The 19,694-nt window shown below is 43.6% G+C and overlaps 1 protein-coding gene across 1 annotated transcript in view; it reads left to right on the forward strand.

The window, feature by feature from the left end:
- The window catches only part of frem1b (Fras1 related extracellular matrix 1b), a 139,618-nt gene that overhangs the window by 20,993 nt on the left and 98,931 nt on the right, over positions 1 to 19,694 (forward strand). Inside the window, 8 exon segments of the mRNA XM_034141012.1 lie at positions 10,611 to 10,810; positions 11,295 to 11,618; positions 11,931 to 12,039; positions 12,165 to 12,296; positions 16,033 to 16,377; positions 16,996 to 17,138; positions 17,248 to 17,444; positions 17,641 to 17,731. Of these exon segments, the coding sequence (XP_033996903.1) occupies positions 10,611 to 10,810; positions 11,295 to 11,618; positions 11,931 to 12,039; positions 12,165 to 12,296; positions 16,033 to 16,377; positions 16,996 to 17,138; positions 17,248 to 17,444; positions 17,641 to 17,731 (1,541 nt within the window).

A 19,694-nucleotide genomic window follows, 5' to 3' on the forward strand; every position in this document is an offset into this window, starting at 1 on the left:
TAGTGTTGCTATAATAACTGCTTTCACAAAAGGAATCTCTTCGTGTGTGCTGCGAAGCGAGGAAATACAATGGCCGCTTACAACAAAAAATTCTGAGTCAAACGGGCGTGGTTTGCATTCCGCACAGCCAATCAGACGTACGAACTACTTTATCCCACGAAAGACCCTGCTCTGTGGCAGGGACTGAAAAGCGAGTCTCGCGAACTGAGCTACTTTAGTTCCTGGGGCTTTTTGGTGTGAACGCAAATATATCGTAGTTCTGATGAACTATTGTGGGAAAAGTACACCAAAGTACTCCGGTGTGAACGCACCTATTGTGTGGGAAGGTGGTGTTGGTGATTTCCATCTTGTTAGAATAAGACGTCTGGCTAGTAATGTTGCAAAGGCTATAAGGTCTGCTTTGAGCCTAGGCAAAGGCAGGTTTGGGATGCCAAATACTGCAGTAATGGCATTAGGCTCTATAAGCGTCCCAGTTACCTCTGACAATTGAAGTCCAGTAGTTGTGCGGAGACGTACATGACCAAAACATATGCAAATGGTTTGCAGGTGTTTGGTGAAATGTTTCACAAGAAGGATCTATATTGTCAAACACTTTGAACAGCCTGACTTTAGTCCAATGGGTGCGGTGAACAACTTTACACTGAATCAAACCATGTCTTGCGCAGACGGATGAAGTATGCACACGCTTAAGAATATTGCCCCAAAGATCCTCTGAGATCTCCTGCCCCAAATCCTCCTCCCTAACAGCTTTCAAAGAGTTTAGAGAGGTTGAAGATAGGGCTTGGATTTGATTGTAAATACACGAGATAATTCCTTTCATCACAGGGACCTGAGTGAGAAAAGCATCTAGAGGCGTGTCATCAGGCAGGTTAGGAAACTGAGCATATCTATTGCGAGCAAAACTCAGAATTTGCAGGTATCTAAAAAAATGATGTTTAGGAAGAGAGAACAATTCTGAGAGCTGTTGAAAAGATGCAAAAGTGTTCTCAATATATAAATCTTTAAATGTTTTAATACCAAGGTTTGACCATATAGAAAATGCACCATCTGATATGGAGGGGGGAAAAACATGATTTGCAGCTAGTGGAGCCGAGGTAGAAAAAGCTTGCAGACCAAAGTGACGTTTAAACTGATTCCAAATCCTTAAGGAGGTTTTAACAACTATATTTTTAGCATAGAGGGAAACGGGGCTGTTGATGGGGGAGTGTACAAGTGATGTCAGTGACACAGGCTTAGAGGAAAAAGACTCCATAGCCAGCCAAGCGGGGTGATGATGAAGTGTATTGGACCCAAGCCAATACTGTAAGATTCTTAGGTTGGAAGCCCAATAGTAAAATCTAAAGTTTGGCAAGGCCATTCCTCCAAGAGGCTTTGGCCTTTGTAGAAAGTCTTTACGAAGTCTAGGTTTCTTTTTGGTCCAAATAAACTCCAACATTGAGCTATCAATTTTCCGAAAAAACGCTTGAGGAAGAAAAATAGGTATACACTGAAACAGATTTAGGGAGATTCATTTTTACTGAGTTGATCCTCACGGCCAAATTTAAAGGGAGCAGTGACCAGCGTTCAAAGTCTTGTTGCATACGTTCTAAACAGGGTGTACAATTGGCCTTAAAGAGACTTTTAAATGTGCTAGTAACTTGTATTCCAAGATATGTAAAGCTTTGCAGAGATACTTTAAATGGGAAGCTATGTAAAGGACATTTACGTGCGGTTGAGTTTAGAGGAAATAATTCACTTTTACCAAGATTAAGTTTATATCCTGATATGAAACCAAATGAGTCCAGCGTGGCAAGTGTAGCAGGGATTGAAACAGACAAGTTTGAGAGATACATAAGAAGGTCGTCCGCATAAAGAGAGACTCTCTATTCTGCGCCATTTCTGGTTATCCCAGTAATGAGGGGGTTAGAGCGAAGCGCAATGGCGAGGGGCTCAATGGCGAGGGGCTCAATGGCGAGGGAGAAAAGCAAAGGACTCAAAGGGCAACCCTGTCTGGTGGATCTATGAAGAGGGAAATATTCCGATTGATTGTTATTAGTTCTAACGGAGGCCTGAGGCGAGGAGTAAAGCAGTTTAATCCAGGTTGTAAACTTTTTCCCAAAGCCACATTTGTCTAAGGAGTAGAAGAGATAGCCCCACTCCACACGGTCAAAAGCCTTCTCTGCGTCCAGGGATATTAATGCTTCTGGAGCACTAGAAGAAGATGGGTTATAAATTGTATTAAACAACCGTCTTAAATTAAAAAAAGAGTGTATTTTAATGAAACCTGTTTGATCAGGGGAGATAACAGAGGGAAGTGTCGACTCAAGGCGCAAAGCTAAGAGTTTAGACAGTAGTTTGAAGTCTACATTCAGCAAGCTTATAGGACGAAACGAGGCACTGGACAAAGGGTCCTTATTCTTTTTCAAAATGAGGGAAATCGAGGCCTGAGTGAATAATAGTAATATTTCTTTCCAAATCGTCAACAAAGTCAGGGTGAACGGTGGGTATATGGAGTGAGTTAAAGAAACTATCCAAGTGTGAAGAGTCAGATGTGTTTTCAGAAGTATACAACGATATGTAAAAATCTTTAAACTCATCATTGATTTTCATAGGATCAATCGTCGAGCCTGAAGAGGTCCTAATCTGGGGAATTTGGTAAAACGACGATGTCTGTCGCAGTTGATAGGCTAGCAATCTACTAGCCTTATCCCCATGTTCATAATAAGTATGTCTATATTTCAGTAGCATTTCTGTTGTGTGATCCGTAGCCAAGACCTCAAACTCAGTTTGTAAGGAGAGGCGCTCCTTGTATAAATCTGAAGAAGGAGAAGCAGAATAAATTGCATCCAGCTGTGCAATGCATATCGTTAAATTATTAAGTCTTTCCCTCCTCAATTTCCTCTCATAGCCGCTGTAAGAAATTATTTCACCTCTGATGTATGCCTTTAAGGTCTCCCACAACAGTGACGCAGACACATCAGGAGTTTTGTTTATACTAAGAAAGAGATCTATTTGTCCGGAAACAAATTCCACAAAGTCTTCATTTGAAAGCAAACGGTTATTGAAACGCCATGGAGCACGGTTTTTATCAGACCCTGTGAAATGTATCCTCATAGTGACTGGGGCATGGTCAGATATGACTATCGCATTATGGGAAATTGATTTAACAGAAGGAAGAATTCTATTGTCTACGAGAAAATAATCTATACGAGTAAAAGTGTGGTGGACATTTGAGAGAAATGAATATTCCTTTCCAGAGGGATTGAAAAAACGCCAGGGGTCAGAAATGGCAAATCGTTTTTTAAAGAATTGCCTTAGCAGACCTAGATGGTTTACAATTTCGTGTCGATGATCGGTCCAGTTGAGGATCCAGCCAACAGTTGAAATCCCCTCCCAAAATAAGGAAATGTGTGTGTAAAAAACCCATCATCATCCCAGTTTGGTCCATATACATTGACAAGAAGCACTGGAGTAGAATTCATTTTACCACTAACAATTAAGTACCTCCCGTTTTGGTCTGCCGTCACATTTGAACACACAAAAGGAATTGACTTGTGCAATAAAATAGCTACTCCCCTAGATTACCCCGTGAAAGAAGAGTGGTAGGTATGGCCAATCCAACTGGCCTTTAATCTGCTCTGATCAGAGACTCTAATATGAGTTTCTTGTAGAATAATTATCTGTGCACCCAGGTGCTTGAGATGGTGCAACACTTTGCTGCGCTTAACAGGATTGTTAAGGCCCCTACAGTTCCAGGTACAAAATTGAAGCCCCTCTCCATCTTGTTGTATTAATTTAGGTGAAACAATAGAAGCATCTTAAGAGGAGTGAAGCATAATATAACATATAAGCAGAATGAGGTATAACGAATAGCAGCATTTCAACAACATGTACAATGTTGATAGACCAAGCAGACACGGAAAAATAAAAAACAACAACCAAAAAACACACAATATAGAACGGGGGGTTACGTATTGTAACCATAGACTGTATATATAAATGGACGTAGGGTCCGTGACGTCACCCATAGGATTCTGCAGAGTTGCCGAGAAGCCCTTAGTAGGCGGAGTCGGCCACTAACGGCTCGACAGTGACGTCTGAGTCTAACTCCCGCCTGCTCCAGCCTGCTCCAAATAAGGGCAAAGAGGCGGAGCCGAGGCGGGACCTTCTGCCTCCAGCTGGGAAGTAACAGAGCTAGCTCAAGCTAAGAAGCTAAGCTAACATGCTTCCCCATCAGCACACTGCCGTCACATTTTACGTTTCTAAGGTAAGCGGACATGAAACTATTCAGCAAAACTATAAATAATAATCTAAGTTATTGAGTTTTTAGCATAATACTTCAGAATCTTAAAATCCCTTAACGTTTGTATGCAATGTGCTAAATGCAACACTGGAATCAAGCAAATATTAATATGTTTGCATGACATTAGTTATTTATATTTTGCTATCACTTAATTATACGTTTAATACATTTAAGTTAAGCTAAGGTGCATGTGATGGTAGCTAGTTAGTGCTCTTACCTGTGAGGCCTCCTCCAAACCGCATTATAACCAGACTGTATCATTAAAACTATAAGTACCAGTTCTAGATCCTTGACTTTAGACAAACAATACAAAAGACAAAATGTATTTAAAGACCAATCTTTATTTGAAGGTGCCTCTTAACCTGGGATATTAGTTATACAGTAATAGTATTGACAATCTAAAAAAACTGAGCAACTCAACAGTCAACTTTATATTTCTTATTGTCTAAAGCATTTATTATTTTCCCCTCTCATATTCAGTGTGGACGGATTGAGACAGCGTGGTGTCCAGAGAGCTGCAGAGACTTCAGGGAGAAACCTCCGTGTGATGGACGTCCAGTCTGTTGGTTTGGAGAGGACTGAGGGTCTTTCCTCTGTGAGGAGGATCAGACCTGATGGAGGAGCCCATGCTGGGCATAGCTGATACCACCTGATCAGGCCTTGTCTGTCACTTTATTTGACTAAATGTGTTTACTTATACATTTAATAGGTTTACACCTTCTGTCCATATGTGCTTTTTTATTTAAAACATGTTTGATTAACTTTTGGTTCAGATTTCAATAAATTGAATTTGTATTTGCACTCCTTTTGTCCATTATTCTTATTGAAAATGTTAGATTACACATTCACATCCGACTGAAGATTGGCCCCATTTATTTGCGTTGCAAACTCTGCGGTACAAGGTACATGTTGTGAAGCTCATAAAGTGAGGCAAATAGAATTAATCAGCTGATGGAGTGTAGATGTGGAAATAGGTGCATTCGATCAGCTGACTTCACAATAAAAGTAGTTTCTTAGTGAATGTCCTGTACTGGTCTTAAAATCTCATAACATCAGCTTTTAATTTTCCTCTTGGATGTTCTTCTTGACCCTCAGAGAAGGAGAACATGTTGAGTCGTGTCTTTCAGGCATGTCCTTTCCTAACAAAAATTACAGGAAACATAAAACATATTATTGCAGAACAAGTGTGTTATTTATGAAAGAGGTGTGCTTGTGTTTAGGGGCTGTAGATATAATTATTTTGTAATTGTAATGTTTTATTTTATTTCAACAGTGAGCTACAAAGACAATCAGATTATGAATGAACAGTATGAAATTCATCAACATTGAAATATATTTTATTATCAAAATAATATTGAACTGTTATCAAAACTTAGTGCAACTGTAGAAGCTTGCTCTGTTCTCTCACTGAAATCATAACTTTTACCACGTTTTTTTACAGACAATATTGAGAGATAAATAGCAGTTGTCACTAATAGCTTTGCCTTCAATACCTTAAATTAGAAAGCTGACTTGCTTGTTAACATCTAAATGTAACCCTTTGCATGGAAAAAACCCTCAACTTCACTGATGTGTAGGTGATCTAGTATTTAGTATTGTTTAATGGAATGTATATCAGTGTATTAAAGTCAATACTTCATTTATTTAAACCAATATCTTTCTTGATTCTTTGTACAGTATGAAAAAAGAGTATTTGTACCTGTGCTGAAGTTCACTGCTGTGAGGAGTCCAGTTCTGTCTCTCACTCTCTGGTCCATCCTGTCTGCATCACCTGGAAACTTTAAACAAACAGATATATATGTAAAGAACCATGTGTACAAACAATATAACTTATTCTCTTCTGTTGAACATGTTGGATTGTGTATTGTCCGAGTCAGGGTTCTTTTTATTTTACTGTAACTTTGGAAGTTGTGTTACCAATGCTGTTGTGTTACTGTTTATTTGATACCAATTTGGTAATGCAATTAATAAAAACAACAACGTTTGGGTTCGTTCTTCAGATGACTGTGACGTTAACGTGTAAACTCAATAATGAACTCCAGCTCAACCAACCATATTGTAATATCTAAGTAATCATCTTGAAAATATGACATTAATAATTGTAATATACACACATCTTATTGTGAGGTTGATTTCACATACACTACTTCGACGTTAGCTTGTCTACATACTTGAGCATAGCTACCACTCGCTTACACGCAAACCCAAGCCTTAACATTCATTACGTATCATAAACACATAAATAAAGTACTCGAATTTCACTTACCGCAAAACGGCATTCATGCACCGTCTGTTTTAACCGCAGAGCGAGTCACAATAGTCCGATATATAAGCATGAAGAACAAACAAACACGGCCGGGATCAAGTTGTGTTCCCTGGATGAACTGGGCAGGCAGTGTCCCTGTAGCTTCACGGACGGAGCAGCTAGCAGAGAGACAAGAAGCTAACAGCAGCAGTCACCTGACAGAGCTGTCACTCAATGTGACCACGCCCTAATTTATGCAAAAACTTTAAGACCTAATATAAATAAAAGGGTCGCGTTAGAAAACAATTCACTCACAGATTCATAATCACGAAGGTGGAATCTAACTATATACATAATAAAATGTATTGGAGCCAGGGCTAGAAACGTTTTTTTTCTGCTGTGAAAATGGGCATTTTAACATTGGGGTCTATGAAAATTGCTCTTTTCTGCAGTCATCGCCTATCGGCCAATATATGAACTGCAGTTTGTGGCACTTCCGTATTGGCGTCCCGGCTCTTCCCCAGAGTTTGCCGCTTGATTGTAACCCTAGTTATATAAGCACAGGCGGAGCCCTCTACTGGACTCTATGGGTACTACTCTCTATCATGCTGTGCGTGCTTTCACCTACTGAATTTACGTAAACGTAGCCGGCCAATCGGGGCGAGCCTACCTGAATGCGCGCGCAGGCCCACAGTATATAAGGCGACTACACCCGCCGCCCCACTATCCTATACACTCTTCAGCGAGCGGACTAGGAAAGACAGGGCCCCCAGGTAGAGGGCTCCGCCTGTGCTTATATAACTAGGGTTACAATACGTAACCCCCCGTTATATCTCACACAGGCTCCGCCCTCTACTGGACTCTATGGGTACAGTGGGCGGAGCCCCGATGTATAAACGCCCTGTCGTCCAACAACATCGTCCCACCACACCGTCCCTGACCGGCTTTTGGCTAACATCCACTGCATCCCCACTTCCTCCCATCCGGTTGTAACCGTGGAGAAGTCGGGGCCGCAACTTGGATAAGGCACACTCACACACGCTTACCTCGTGTAGAGTGTGCATGGAAAAAATTGTGCGGAGACTCCGTCTGGAGCCTACCGCGCACCATGTTCCCCAGGTCCCTCAGGAGCATGGGAAAACATAAGTGCTTTATGTCCAGGGGGGGGGGGGGTCAGATAGCTGCTGACCCACAGCCACCCCCCCTCTCACCAGTCATGCGTTGCCTCGGCAAGCACAGGCGACGAGAAGGAGCCAGACATGTCCAGGAGATAAACATTTTATGAAGGGGCCTGGCATAGACCAAGACGCCGCCGTGCATATATCTTCTACACTCACGCCGCTGAATAAGGCTGTTGACACAGCCACAGCCCGTGTAGAGTGTGCACGGACCCCAGTGGGGAGGGCTCTCCCCGCCCGTCCATAGGCATGTGTAATGCACCCGCATAGCCATCCTGTTAGGCGCTTCTTTGAGAGGGCTTTTCCAGCCACACCATCCCCAAAGCACACAAACTGTTGTTCAGTGCGCCTAATGGCAGCCATGCGCTCTACATAGCATGCTAGCGCACTCACTGGGCAGAGGAGGTGCAATTTAGCCTCCCTAGCCCCAATATGGGGTGGAAGATTAAAGCCACCTAACTGAATAGCCCTTGATCTGAATGAACTTCTGATACTCTTAGGAGTAAAGGAGGGGTTCGACCTGAGTGTCGACCTGAGTGTCGCCCCGCTACGGTCACCCCGGATCAAAAGACAACTTGGGTGTACCGACAGAGCGGTCAGCTCGGACACTCTTTTAGCCGAAGTCAAGGCAAGTAGCAATGCTGTCTTCCATGACAGTGCTTTCAGGGAGGAGAGCTCCAGAGGCTCAAATGGTTCTGTGACCAGAGCCTCGAGCACCAACGGCAGGTCCCACTGCGGGGCGGAGGCGTGCACTACTGGGCGCTGCCTCCTGACCCCCTGCAAAAACCGCGTCATAAGCGGCTGACTGAAGGCTGACCTGCCTCCAAATCCCTCATGGCAGGACGAAATGGCTGCTGCATACACCTTAATTGTGGAATGAGCCAGCCCCCTGTCCACCAGTAGCTGTAAGTAGGTAAGAATAGAGCCCAGCGTGCACGACAGAGGCTCGAGACTCCTTCCTTCACACCATCGCCGGAATCCAGCCCACTTTGGCCTGTAGCAAGCTGTGGTGGATTCTGCTCTTGCTGCTTGGATAGTCTGAATAACGTTATCAGACAGCCCCACCTGTCTCAGCCTGTCCCTCTCAGGAGCCAAGCCTGGAGAGGTTGGCCCAGAGTGGGCGCCCCTATTGCACCTGCTTCCTGAGACAGCGCTCCCCAGACCTGAGGAATCGCCCAGGGCTGGCCCACCATCATCTGTGTTACCCCCGCGTACCACGGCGCCAGGCGGCGATCTGGGGCCACCAGGATGATTGACAGCTGTTCCCGCCTCACCCTCTCCAGGAGGGGGGGGGGATAAGGTGCAGTGGTGGAAAGGCGTAAAGGAGCTTTCTTGGCCATGGCTCGTGTGCAAATGTGTCGACCCCCAAGGGCGGGTTGTCCCACCGAGCCAGTGAGATCCACAGGGCACAGTGGCTGTTGCGCCGATTGGCGAACAGGTCCACCTCTGCTCTCCCAAATTGAGTCCAGACCTGCTTCACCACCTCCGGGTGAAGCCTCCACTCGTCTGGCAGGGGTCCGCCTTTTGACATGAGGTCGGGCCCCCCGTTCTCCCGTCCCGGGATGCGCAGGGCCCTTAGAGACAACACAATCTGTGAAACCCACAGCCACAGGTTCTCTGCTGCGGTCAACAAGGCTATTGAGCGGACTCCGCCCTGCCTGTTAATGTACGCCACTGTGGTGCGGTTGTCGCTCCTTACTAGCACATGTTTGCCCTGTATTAAGGGTTTGAAGTGCTGTAGGACCAACATCACTGCTTGCAGCTCCAGGAGGTTGCTGTGCCGCGCCTCTGCCAGAGGCCGGCAACCACCCACAGCTCTCTCTAGGCACGTCCCCCCCCCATCCTGTCACTGAAGCGTCTGTGAAGACTGTGATATAGGAGGTTACCTGCCCCAGTGGAGCTCCCCTCCGCAGATTCTCTGCCCGGACATGAGTGCAGCTGGCGCTTGACAGTTCCAAAAGCAGCTCGCTTTTTAGCGACGGTGGAGGTGTAGTCAGCAAAGATAGAAATCCTCTTACCCTGACAGAGGAGGGGAGACAGTTCCCCGGCCCGACGTAGGATCTCATTGTGAATGTGAAAGTAATTAACTCTTACGACGAATGGTCGGGATGCATCTTTGTCTCTGGGCCTGTCCCGCAGTGTCCGATGGGCTCGATCTAGCAGGGGCTTTTCATCCAGGCGAAGTATTTCCTGAAGTAGTTTGGCGATAAACTCAGTAGGACGAGGTCCCTCCAATCCCTCCGATATGCCCACCAGCCGAATGTTATTCCTTCTGGATCTCCCCTCCAGGTCCTCGCACCGATCATCAATATGTTTAGCCTGAGCTGTTAGCCTGCTAACTGTAGCTTCCAGCTCCGTTATCCGGCCGCTATGGTCCGTAGCAGCTCGTTCAAGCTCAAGCACAGTTTGCCCGTGTTGCTCGACTTTATCTTGTAATGGTCCTATTGACTCTTTTAGTTCTTTTCGGACAGAGGTAATCTCGGAGCGTAGGCTGGAAGACAAAGAGTCAATTTTGCCAAAAATGTCGGCTTTCAGGGAGTCCATCATACTTTGTAAAAGTTCGGCGTCGAGTGCGTTAGCTTCAGCCACCCCTCGAGTAGCGTTAGCCGGGTCAGGCAAAGGCGAGGTTTTGCTGCGGCCTCCTCTCTGTGCTTCGGATTTTTGGCGAGCAGAAGACATTTCGGTTGTTTTGGTTAACAAAAGTCACGTACGACGAATCCTTAGTTTATGTTCTATTTCATTTCAACAATAAAAGACCAAAATTGTGCAGGATTTATGAAATTAAGTCACATTCTCAGGAGCAGCGGAGAAACACGTCTTACATCCTCAGTGCCCGTGACTCCGCCCATACTTTATGAACTTATAAACGTAATGTATTATGTGTGTATGTTATGTCCTCCTCCAGGCAGAGAAACAGCTTCACTCTGTCAGGGAAACCAACCCTGTCTCCATGACACCAAGGAGGTTGGTTTTCTGAAAACAAGCTGTCAGGACTTCCTGAGCTCCGACCTGAAGTACCAGCACCTCAGCCCTCCGTCACCAGAGATCGACTACATCCCCATCAGGGTGGAGCTGAGGGAGAAGGGGAGCAGGGCTCTGCTGGAGGTACGGGCAACATCCAGACATTAATATGTATGCATTCACTTCCCTTAACTGCAGCTTCAGTCATATCCAAGTGGGAAGTTTTCAGGCCAGATTAGCGTCTGAGACGTGAAGAAGAAGTTTATTGGCAGAAAGAAGGCGATATCCCACTTTCATGTTCTCAGCTCTGAGTGTGGAGCAGGATGTGGAGCAAAAGGATTTTCAGGGGTTAGAACGGCTTCAAAAATCCTAAATGTTCAAAACAAAAATCCTGTCCTAGTTAGCACATAATCAGTGTGTCTTAACTTTTTTCTTCACGTTTTTAACACATTTGATTGTCTATTCTTACCTTCTCTTCAACAATGAATATAGCAGCGAGAGTTGTGGCAGTATGTGTTGATCTCTATGTGATACACATGTGTTGAAACATATACATGGGGGTAAAAGGAAAAGTTCTGATCCAACTTTATTTTTACTTTCCCTTCACGTCCCTGTAACCCGCTCCCAGGCAGAGTCGGTGTGGTTACCAGTTCTGATCCACGGTGCCATGCAGAACCAGCCGCCTCAAGCCGTCTTCATGGCCTCATTCATCCTGGAGGTGGACCAATTCATCCTCACCCCACTCACCACGGCCTCTCTGGATGCTAAAGATCCTGAGACCCCGCAGGAGAGGCTGGTCTTTAACATAACCACCCCCCCCGCCGAGGGCTATGTCACCCATCTGGATGACCATACAAAGCCTGTCACGTCCTTCACCTGGCTGGATCTACACGAGATGAAGGTTGCATACCAGCCGCCCAACAGCAGCCAATCACAACGCAGGAACCACGAGGTACTGGAGGGTATTATAATGAAGGATAAAGGCAGACTTAATATATGGAAAAGAGAAGTGTTGAAAATATTGTTTTACCAATTATGTTCACTTGGATTACACAACTGGAGGATTAAAATACAAAATGAAAATTAACTGTTACCATCTATTTTTCATCAACAGAACTCAAGTACATTTTGGCTAAATATTTTACATTTTATTATAAGTCACAAAATGCAGATATTACATGTTTAACTGTTACAATGTTTTTCATTCAATATTACATTTCTACTCTTATATCTTGTAATATTGTGTTTATCAATTGTGTGTAAGGTGGAATTCCATGTAATAGACGGGTCCTACATCACCAGCCCGCCGTTCATGGTCCATATTTCCATCAGGGTGGCTGAAACAAACGCACCCAGAGTCTCCTGGAACATGGGTACTAAGGTTCTACTAATTTAAATCGATTTACATTGATTGATCAGTAAAAAACAATTTGTCTGATAATGTTTAAGCTAAACTTTAAAGGCCCTCAGATTTATGATGGTGTCATTTATGTCTCAGGTTTGGACCTGCTGGAGGGTCAGTCCCGACCGGTCACCTGGGACGAGCTGCAGATAGTAGACAACGACAACATCAATGCAGTGTACCTGGTGGCTGTTGACGGACCGCTACATGGACACCTTAGTGTCAGAGGTGAGGTCAAAGGTCACTAGTGACCTTGACTTTTACATTTGAATGACAACATACAACCCTTATATGCTGCTTGTTTTAGATTCCATCACAAAGTATGTTATCTTCATATTAGCAGTTCCAAAGTTTTTCTTCTTTTTGAAATGTGTGTTTTTTTTTTTTAAATAGAATAGAATTGGGAGGGATGAAACCCTCTTTAATTGTCACACATGCAGAGCACACAGCACAAACAGTGAAATGTGTTCTCTGCTTTTAATCCATCCTAGTACTAGGAGTCTAGTTCCTCTTTGTTTACTGACCGAAATAAATATTTATTTTTTATTTTTGCAATCGGTTTTTGAATGGACTGGAGTTCTTTCTGCAGATGATATGACTCGATCAGAGCGTCCTCAGCAGCACTTTGCAACCAAAGTAGCAGACAGCAGATTGTTCCACATTGACTGATCAGCAATGAGTATTCAACGAAGAAGACACATGTACATACAGACAAATGTAACAGTTATTAAACAAAAAATGGAATTCTAAATTAAATAAAGAACACATTTAAACAATAATTTTGCTTATGAGTTTTCCATGAATCCACCCACTTGAATGTTGTTGTACTATAGATGTGTGTTCAAACCCCAAGTAACACCACAAGATAAATCACCTCAGCGCATTCCTGATTGGATGCAGCACATAAACTGGGTGAAGTTTGTTGATGGAGGGCAGTAAAATGCACATTTGTACATTTATTGACACACAGTACACAGATGGAGTCCCATTACTTTAAAAAAAGGTTGGATCCCCTGTCCTCATACCGTGGCCCCTTTAACCTGTGCTGGTATTCCGGCACACATGCCCTAGGAATTACCAGAGAGGCTCGTCTGGCCTTTTCCGCCCTTTTTCCTCCATGTGTTGCCCATCCGTCCTTACTGTGGTGTGGCTGGGAAAGCATATGTGAAGTGGCCCAGCATGTGTTTCCTAATCAGGTGTAAAAGGGGGCCGCGGTCACATCGCCAGGGGGACCATGTCAGTGCGACGGCTGCTGCCGTCGCACTGCTTCCCTCTCCGTCCACGTCTGTCCCTTCTAGCCCAGCGCATTTGGAGACTTTGTCTCCAACGAGAAGCTGGACCGAGCAGATTGGAGGGATTTATGCCATTTCATGCTGCCGTGCACAGGGAGCAGATGCACTGTCCCCTAACAGGTTTTCATGCTACCAGCTAGGACGCTAGCAGTAAGGGGAGGGGGGCTGAGGTGGCAGGAGTGCAGGCGCCCCAAGGGGTACAGGCGGGGAGTTAACCTTTCATGGTCGCTTTAGACGTGTAGGAACAGAGGGAAGCTCAGAGGAAAGCTCAGGGGGAGCGGAGGAGTGTTTTCAACTGATTCTCCTGCTTATCTGTGTTTGAAGAATTATTCTGCACATGTGGCTGTGAGCTCCATCCACCATAATAAACACCATAAATGAGACTGGACGAGTGTTAAACGTCAATTTATTTTGATCGAGTGTTGAATTGAAAGACATCTTAAAGGCCAGGTGATGTTAGCGTATTTAGTATTTTACAGAAGCAAAACCCAGGTGAAAGCTTTGAATAGATAAACATCATTTGTTATAAAATAAATATAATGTGTTCCTTCTTTTTCCTTTAATCATCTCATGATTCCTTATATTTATCTTCGGGGAGCCGGACCCAGTTCGGGAACCACTGCTTTAGAAGGTTGCACATTTTGAAAATCAAATAAAAAAGACTGGTTCAAAACCACTTTTACTGTTGCTAACTACAAATAATTGGGAAGGAAAATGATGTAATGATAATTTATTTAACAGACTCCACAAGTTCACGGTATATGGATATAAGGGCAGATGTGAAAGGGAACTTTTATTTTGTGATAATTATATAAAGCAATCTTTTCAAAAGAAGCAGTACCAGTGTGTAGACTGTAAAATCCCAGCAATCAAAATCTTACTTAGGAAAAGTTCTTATAATGCAGAATAATTTTTTTATAAATGTAGATGCAAACACCTCTACAGACAGACGATATGAAACAGAACAGTGTAAAAGTTGGATGGTTGGATGTCCCCCCCCCCTCCATGTGGGACGGCAGCACCTGTTCTAGTATTTCCTCTGTTTGGGCTCTTGTTTGGCTGCCTCAAAAACTTTGGCTGCTTGTCTGTGCGGGGGAAGTAGGAAGCAGTGAGGGGGTCCTCTGAGGAGAGCACTGACCCTCCATGCTGTGACTCTGGGGGGTGGGGGTGGTGCTGCAGCGTGGGGGACAGTCACTGCAGACTCGGTCCAACGCCTTCAGCCAAATGGATGGCTGCCTGTCTTGATTCACACACACACACACACACACACACACACACACACACACACACACACACACACACACACACACACACACACACACACACACACACACACACACACACACACACACACACACACACACACACACACACACACACACACACACACACACACACACACACACCACACACGCACACTCCTCCCATCCTATTTTCTTCTTCATGGGCCTGCTGCCCAAAGCCACCTTTGGGCCCAATTACCAAGTTGTTTCTCTCACTTGGACCAGTAGCCGGCTTCCCTTAGTAAAGTTGCTAATGAGGTTCGGGCTCGCGACGGCTCATCTCTCAATCTGTCTGCCGACCTTGCCCTTCTGTCTCTCTGGCACGCGCGCAGGGAGACAGGAAATCTAATGCCTAATCCTGGCAACCGGGCGGCCACCGGGAATGACGCCATGTTTTACCCCACCGATGTTCGCAGCACAAACGCAAGCCAGCGCCTCGCGGTGCCTTCAGGCGCTAAGAGAAACTTGTTATTTCAAAATGACAATGAGAGAAAAAAACAGTGCATGTGTTGGAGACGGTAATTGAATCAAAGTGCGAAAGCTTTGGCTGGAAACCGAGCCGTCCTCTGACAACAACACATGTCTGCCGGTAGGCTGCCAGTCATGTGATGCTCGCCTGTTAGCGGTTAGCATGATGTGCAGTGGTAGGGAGGCTAGCCAACAGAGAGCTGACAGATGGACACGGCCTACATTTAATTAATGTAGGCCAGACACGTTTTTCATGATCCGCCCCACTCATACGGAAAAAGTTCCCACGCCACAGTCTATATTTCAAGCACAATGTCCTACTTCTTTTGACTAGAAACTGCAAAAATGTAACATATATATATAAATATAACTGTTAACTTTAAGTATTTGTCTTTATGCAGACACATTGTCTATATCTACATACATTGACATAAATGTGATTTTAAGCTTCTTCTTCAATTGCTTTATGTTATGGATGGGTTATATTCATTGTAATCAATCAAAATAACAAAAAATATGATATTTTTCATTATAGCATAACAAATGCCTTAAAAAAGGGATTAAAACTTTTTTTTTTTTTTTAAATGAAGGTTATATGTCATGCAATAAGCAAAACTGATTTTAATGTTTGTGTCTTTCAAAAACATAAATCACAATATAAGGAACATTATTATGTGATCATGGTACGCAACATAGCATTAATGAATTATAAATCAGTTTCCCATGAACCCCTCTCTTTAGTCGTTAAAATATGAAAAATGTAAACAAAGTTTTCCTTTGTTTACATTTAAATAACATCAAATGTACTTAATAATAATACTTGACCTTATTCACCATCTGTTTTTCATCATCTTGTACTAAGAAGACTTCCTCTCCAGATGTGAACATGTGTACAGTCTGATGCTGTTTCCTGTTCCCCAGGTAGGAAGGCATTCATGTTTCGTGTCGGGGATCTGAGGGAGGGTGTGGTTGTTTACCATCACTCCGACAGTGACACCACCCACGACCACATCGTCTTCCGCATCAGCGACGGCCGTCACAGCATCCGCCACAAGTTCCCCATCAACATTCTGCCCAAAGACGACTCCCCGCCCTTTCTCATCAACAACGTGGCAGTGGAGTTACAGGAAGGTGGTGCCGTGAGGCTGGAGCAGTTCATGCTGTTGGCCTCCGACCTGGACTCCAGCGACGACTACATTCTGTACCAGGTGACCTCCAGCCCTCGGGCGGGGCAGCTGCTTAGGAAGACCTCCACCCAGGAGACAGGTGAGGGGTGCAAAATACACTCTACTTAATACACTTTGATATAAAAGAGTTGTTTTTTATTCAGTTTTTAAGCTCAAAGTGGTTACTGTGGTTAGAAATTAAGCCTAACCGGGCGGTTTCTTTTTTTGTACCATTCCTTGTTAAAGACATTTCTTCAGCAACAAAAACTGATTTTGACCTTAGAGTGAACCTCTATGAAGTCATGGTTTCTCTCTTTATTTAGTTAGCTGTAGAATTGAATTGTTTTTGTTTTCTTTCCCAGTCTGGTGTATGGGGTCCCTTTCATGTTTTACAGCTTTGTGCACCTACAAGTGAAAATAAAATAAATACAAAAAACACAAACATCAATGAATCAGTAAAAAATATCAATTTTCGCCAAAAGAAAATGCTTCCCTAGTCGTACTACCTCATAAAAAAAAAACATCCCATAGTCAGATCACTTCACTTTCACATACTGTATATTGACAGCCCTAGGTTTCAATACATGTAAATACACTGATCTCAGCAGTTTCTCTCAGCAGTGTTAACAACCTTAACAACCTTAACAATGTTAAAGTTAAAGTTGATGCTCGTCATCTGGTGATATACATATTTAGATCCGTTTCGCTTTCCATGCAGGAGATCCAGTGGAGAGTTTCCTGCAGAGAGGTCTGATCCAGGGTCAGATCTACTACCAGCACTCAGGAGAGGAACAGTTCGAGGACTCCTTCGACTTCACGCTGTCTGACAGCCACCAGCCGCCCTACCTCTCCCAGACATATGTGAGTCTTATGACGTGTTTGATTCAAATCAACACTAACTGATACTTTTCTGTCATCAGAATAAAAAGGTTTTCTGTCACATTGACCCCTTTCCCCTCTGTGGATCCAGACGGTGGTGGTCCATGTTTTCCCGGTGAAGGACCAGCTGCCGGTGGAGGTCTCCGGCAGCATGCGCTCCCTGACGGTTAGGGAGACGGAGGTGGTTCATGTCACTCAGGCTCACCTCCACTTCACCGACCGGGAGCATCCAGACACAGACCTGAGCTACGTCATCACACAGCCCTGCATCAACCCGCTGCATCCTGGGTAAGGACAGGATGGGACTTCTCTGCTATCCTCAGGTCCATGACATCTTTAGCCTAGCTTAGCAAAAAGACAGCTTACCTGAAATGTAAATGTCAAACCCCTTCAAAAACATCTGATTAACTATTTTATTCTGGAGAATAAACACATTGATTCTAATATTGAATGAAACAGTTTTTTACTTATCTTTTATTTTCAGGCTGATGGATGCGGGACGTCTGTTCTACACAGACACCACCAACAGCATGAAGAAAGACCACATGGTGCCGGTGTTAAAGTCCTTCACACAGGTGTGAAAATATATAAAAACACATTAACTATATACTATATTATATAACCAGCACCAACACATCCTACCATTTGAAAGAAGTCTAATGAAGTTTATAATAGGATTCTAAACAGATGTGATATTAACTAAACAATTATTGGATAAGTAACAAAACAATCTCACTTGAAGGTAAAAGTCCTTTCCTGTAGCTTGAAAAAAAAGAATATCAGTTTTCGACACTACAATTCTGAAAAATAATATAAAGTATTAAAAAAATACTTGAAACAGGTTCATTGGAAACTAAAACTATTTGGATTTTTTTACAGCAGTGGCAGATTTGGTCCGTTTAAAAGAAAGAAAAGAAGATTTAAGAGCTCAGTAAGGAACTGAAATATATCAATAAGCAGTTAGAGTTAAATCTGATGATGCAAAGTTATTTAAGTAATACATATAGTAAAATAATAAAAATGTTTTATATTTAAAGCCCACTGAGACAAATGTGTTTTGTGATATTGGGCTATATAAATAAACTTTGATTTATTATATTAATTATACAAAAAGTTGGTATTCTAAAGGCATTGTATTAGAAATAATAAAAAAAAGAAAAGTAAAGTAGATATCTCAAAATTGTACTTGAGTACAGATGTAACACGCTAGAATGCACTCCACCCAGTGGATTCCAACCAGAAACCCAGCGGTTCCCAGTGGCTGCTAGGATTTTAAAGCCCTCCCACTATTTCCTGAGAGGGGCGTTGCCAGATTTCACCATTTGTTCAATTTCAGGATCTAACCATGAGATGGCGCTTCATTCATGCATTTTGAATGCAGGACATTTACTTCTAACACGTATTTTTACCTAGGTAAATAATCGGAATACTTCTTCCACCTCTGATTTTGGACACCGTCACTGTTTTTAAAACTTTAATTAAATGTTTGCTATTTACACAGACCCTTTCAGACCGGCAATGCTGGAGAACAGAGGGTGGGTGGGAGAGTTTTGTCACATTCCGATGGCCCATTACTAGATTTGAAACAAAGAGAGTCACAGCCCTGCGTTCAGTGGCGGCGCCAGGGTATGGCTGGGGTAGGCTACAGCCATACCAAGAAATGGCTTAGCCCCACCTTAGCCCCACCATGAAAAGTGATGCAAATTCAATTAAATAATAAGCGAAATGCTAAATGTTGAGAACACGGATTGCGAAAATATACGGGTCGTGTCCACAGCACACAAACTGATCCTGCTGTAACAACAAGTGCACGTTACTGATGCAATATGGTTGAGACCATTCGGGCTTATGCTATAAGAGGGGTGCAAGGAATAGTCTAAGTAGTGGGGGAGTTTTATACACAAAAGGTGTGAAAATTCTCTGGCGTTATAATATCAGCGCGGCCGCGGTCAGATCAAAATGCCTCCGAATGCAATTTGAATAGACCTACAGCCAATCAGAGCAACGCAACGTTGGATCTGCGTCATGCCATTTATATATACAGTCTATGGTCATGCCTTATTGATTGAGATCAATCGAAACCGCCATTCAGTATCCCCATTGGATCTTCAACGTGTACTATCATACGTCACGTTCACAGTGATCCCTTTTTATTTACTACAAGACAAATGTGCCGTTTTATTTCATACAGTTCCATTTTGATTGAGACAGGGAAATAATCTAAACCTCACGCGTGGCGTTTCACTGTCAAGGGGGCGATATAGCGTGTATGTAATTACATTGCAAATACTGACTTGAGCACCACCACTGTATGGGTTAGCCCTACCATAGATTACCCAACAAAAATGCTCTGGCGCCGCCACTGCCTGCGTTGATCACCTTAAGGGAGCTGTCGGGGGTGGAGCTGGTGAACGATACATGGTCAATGTTTATTTAAAAATGTTTGCAGTTGCGAAAGCTCTAAGCCAATCAGACATGGACAAAAAAAAGGATCAGTCTATGTGTCGAGGGGGAGCTAGAGACGTCCCTCTGCCTTTA

Source organism: Trematomus bernacchii, unplaced genomic scaffold (assembly GCF_902827165.1).
Source record: "Trematomus bernacchii unplaced genomic scaffold, fTreBer1.1, whole genome shotgun sequence".
In the NCBI taxonomy this organism is placed as follows: Eukaryota; Metazoa; Chordata; class Actinopteri; order Perciformes; family Nototheniidae; genus Trematomus; species Trematomus bernacchii.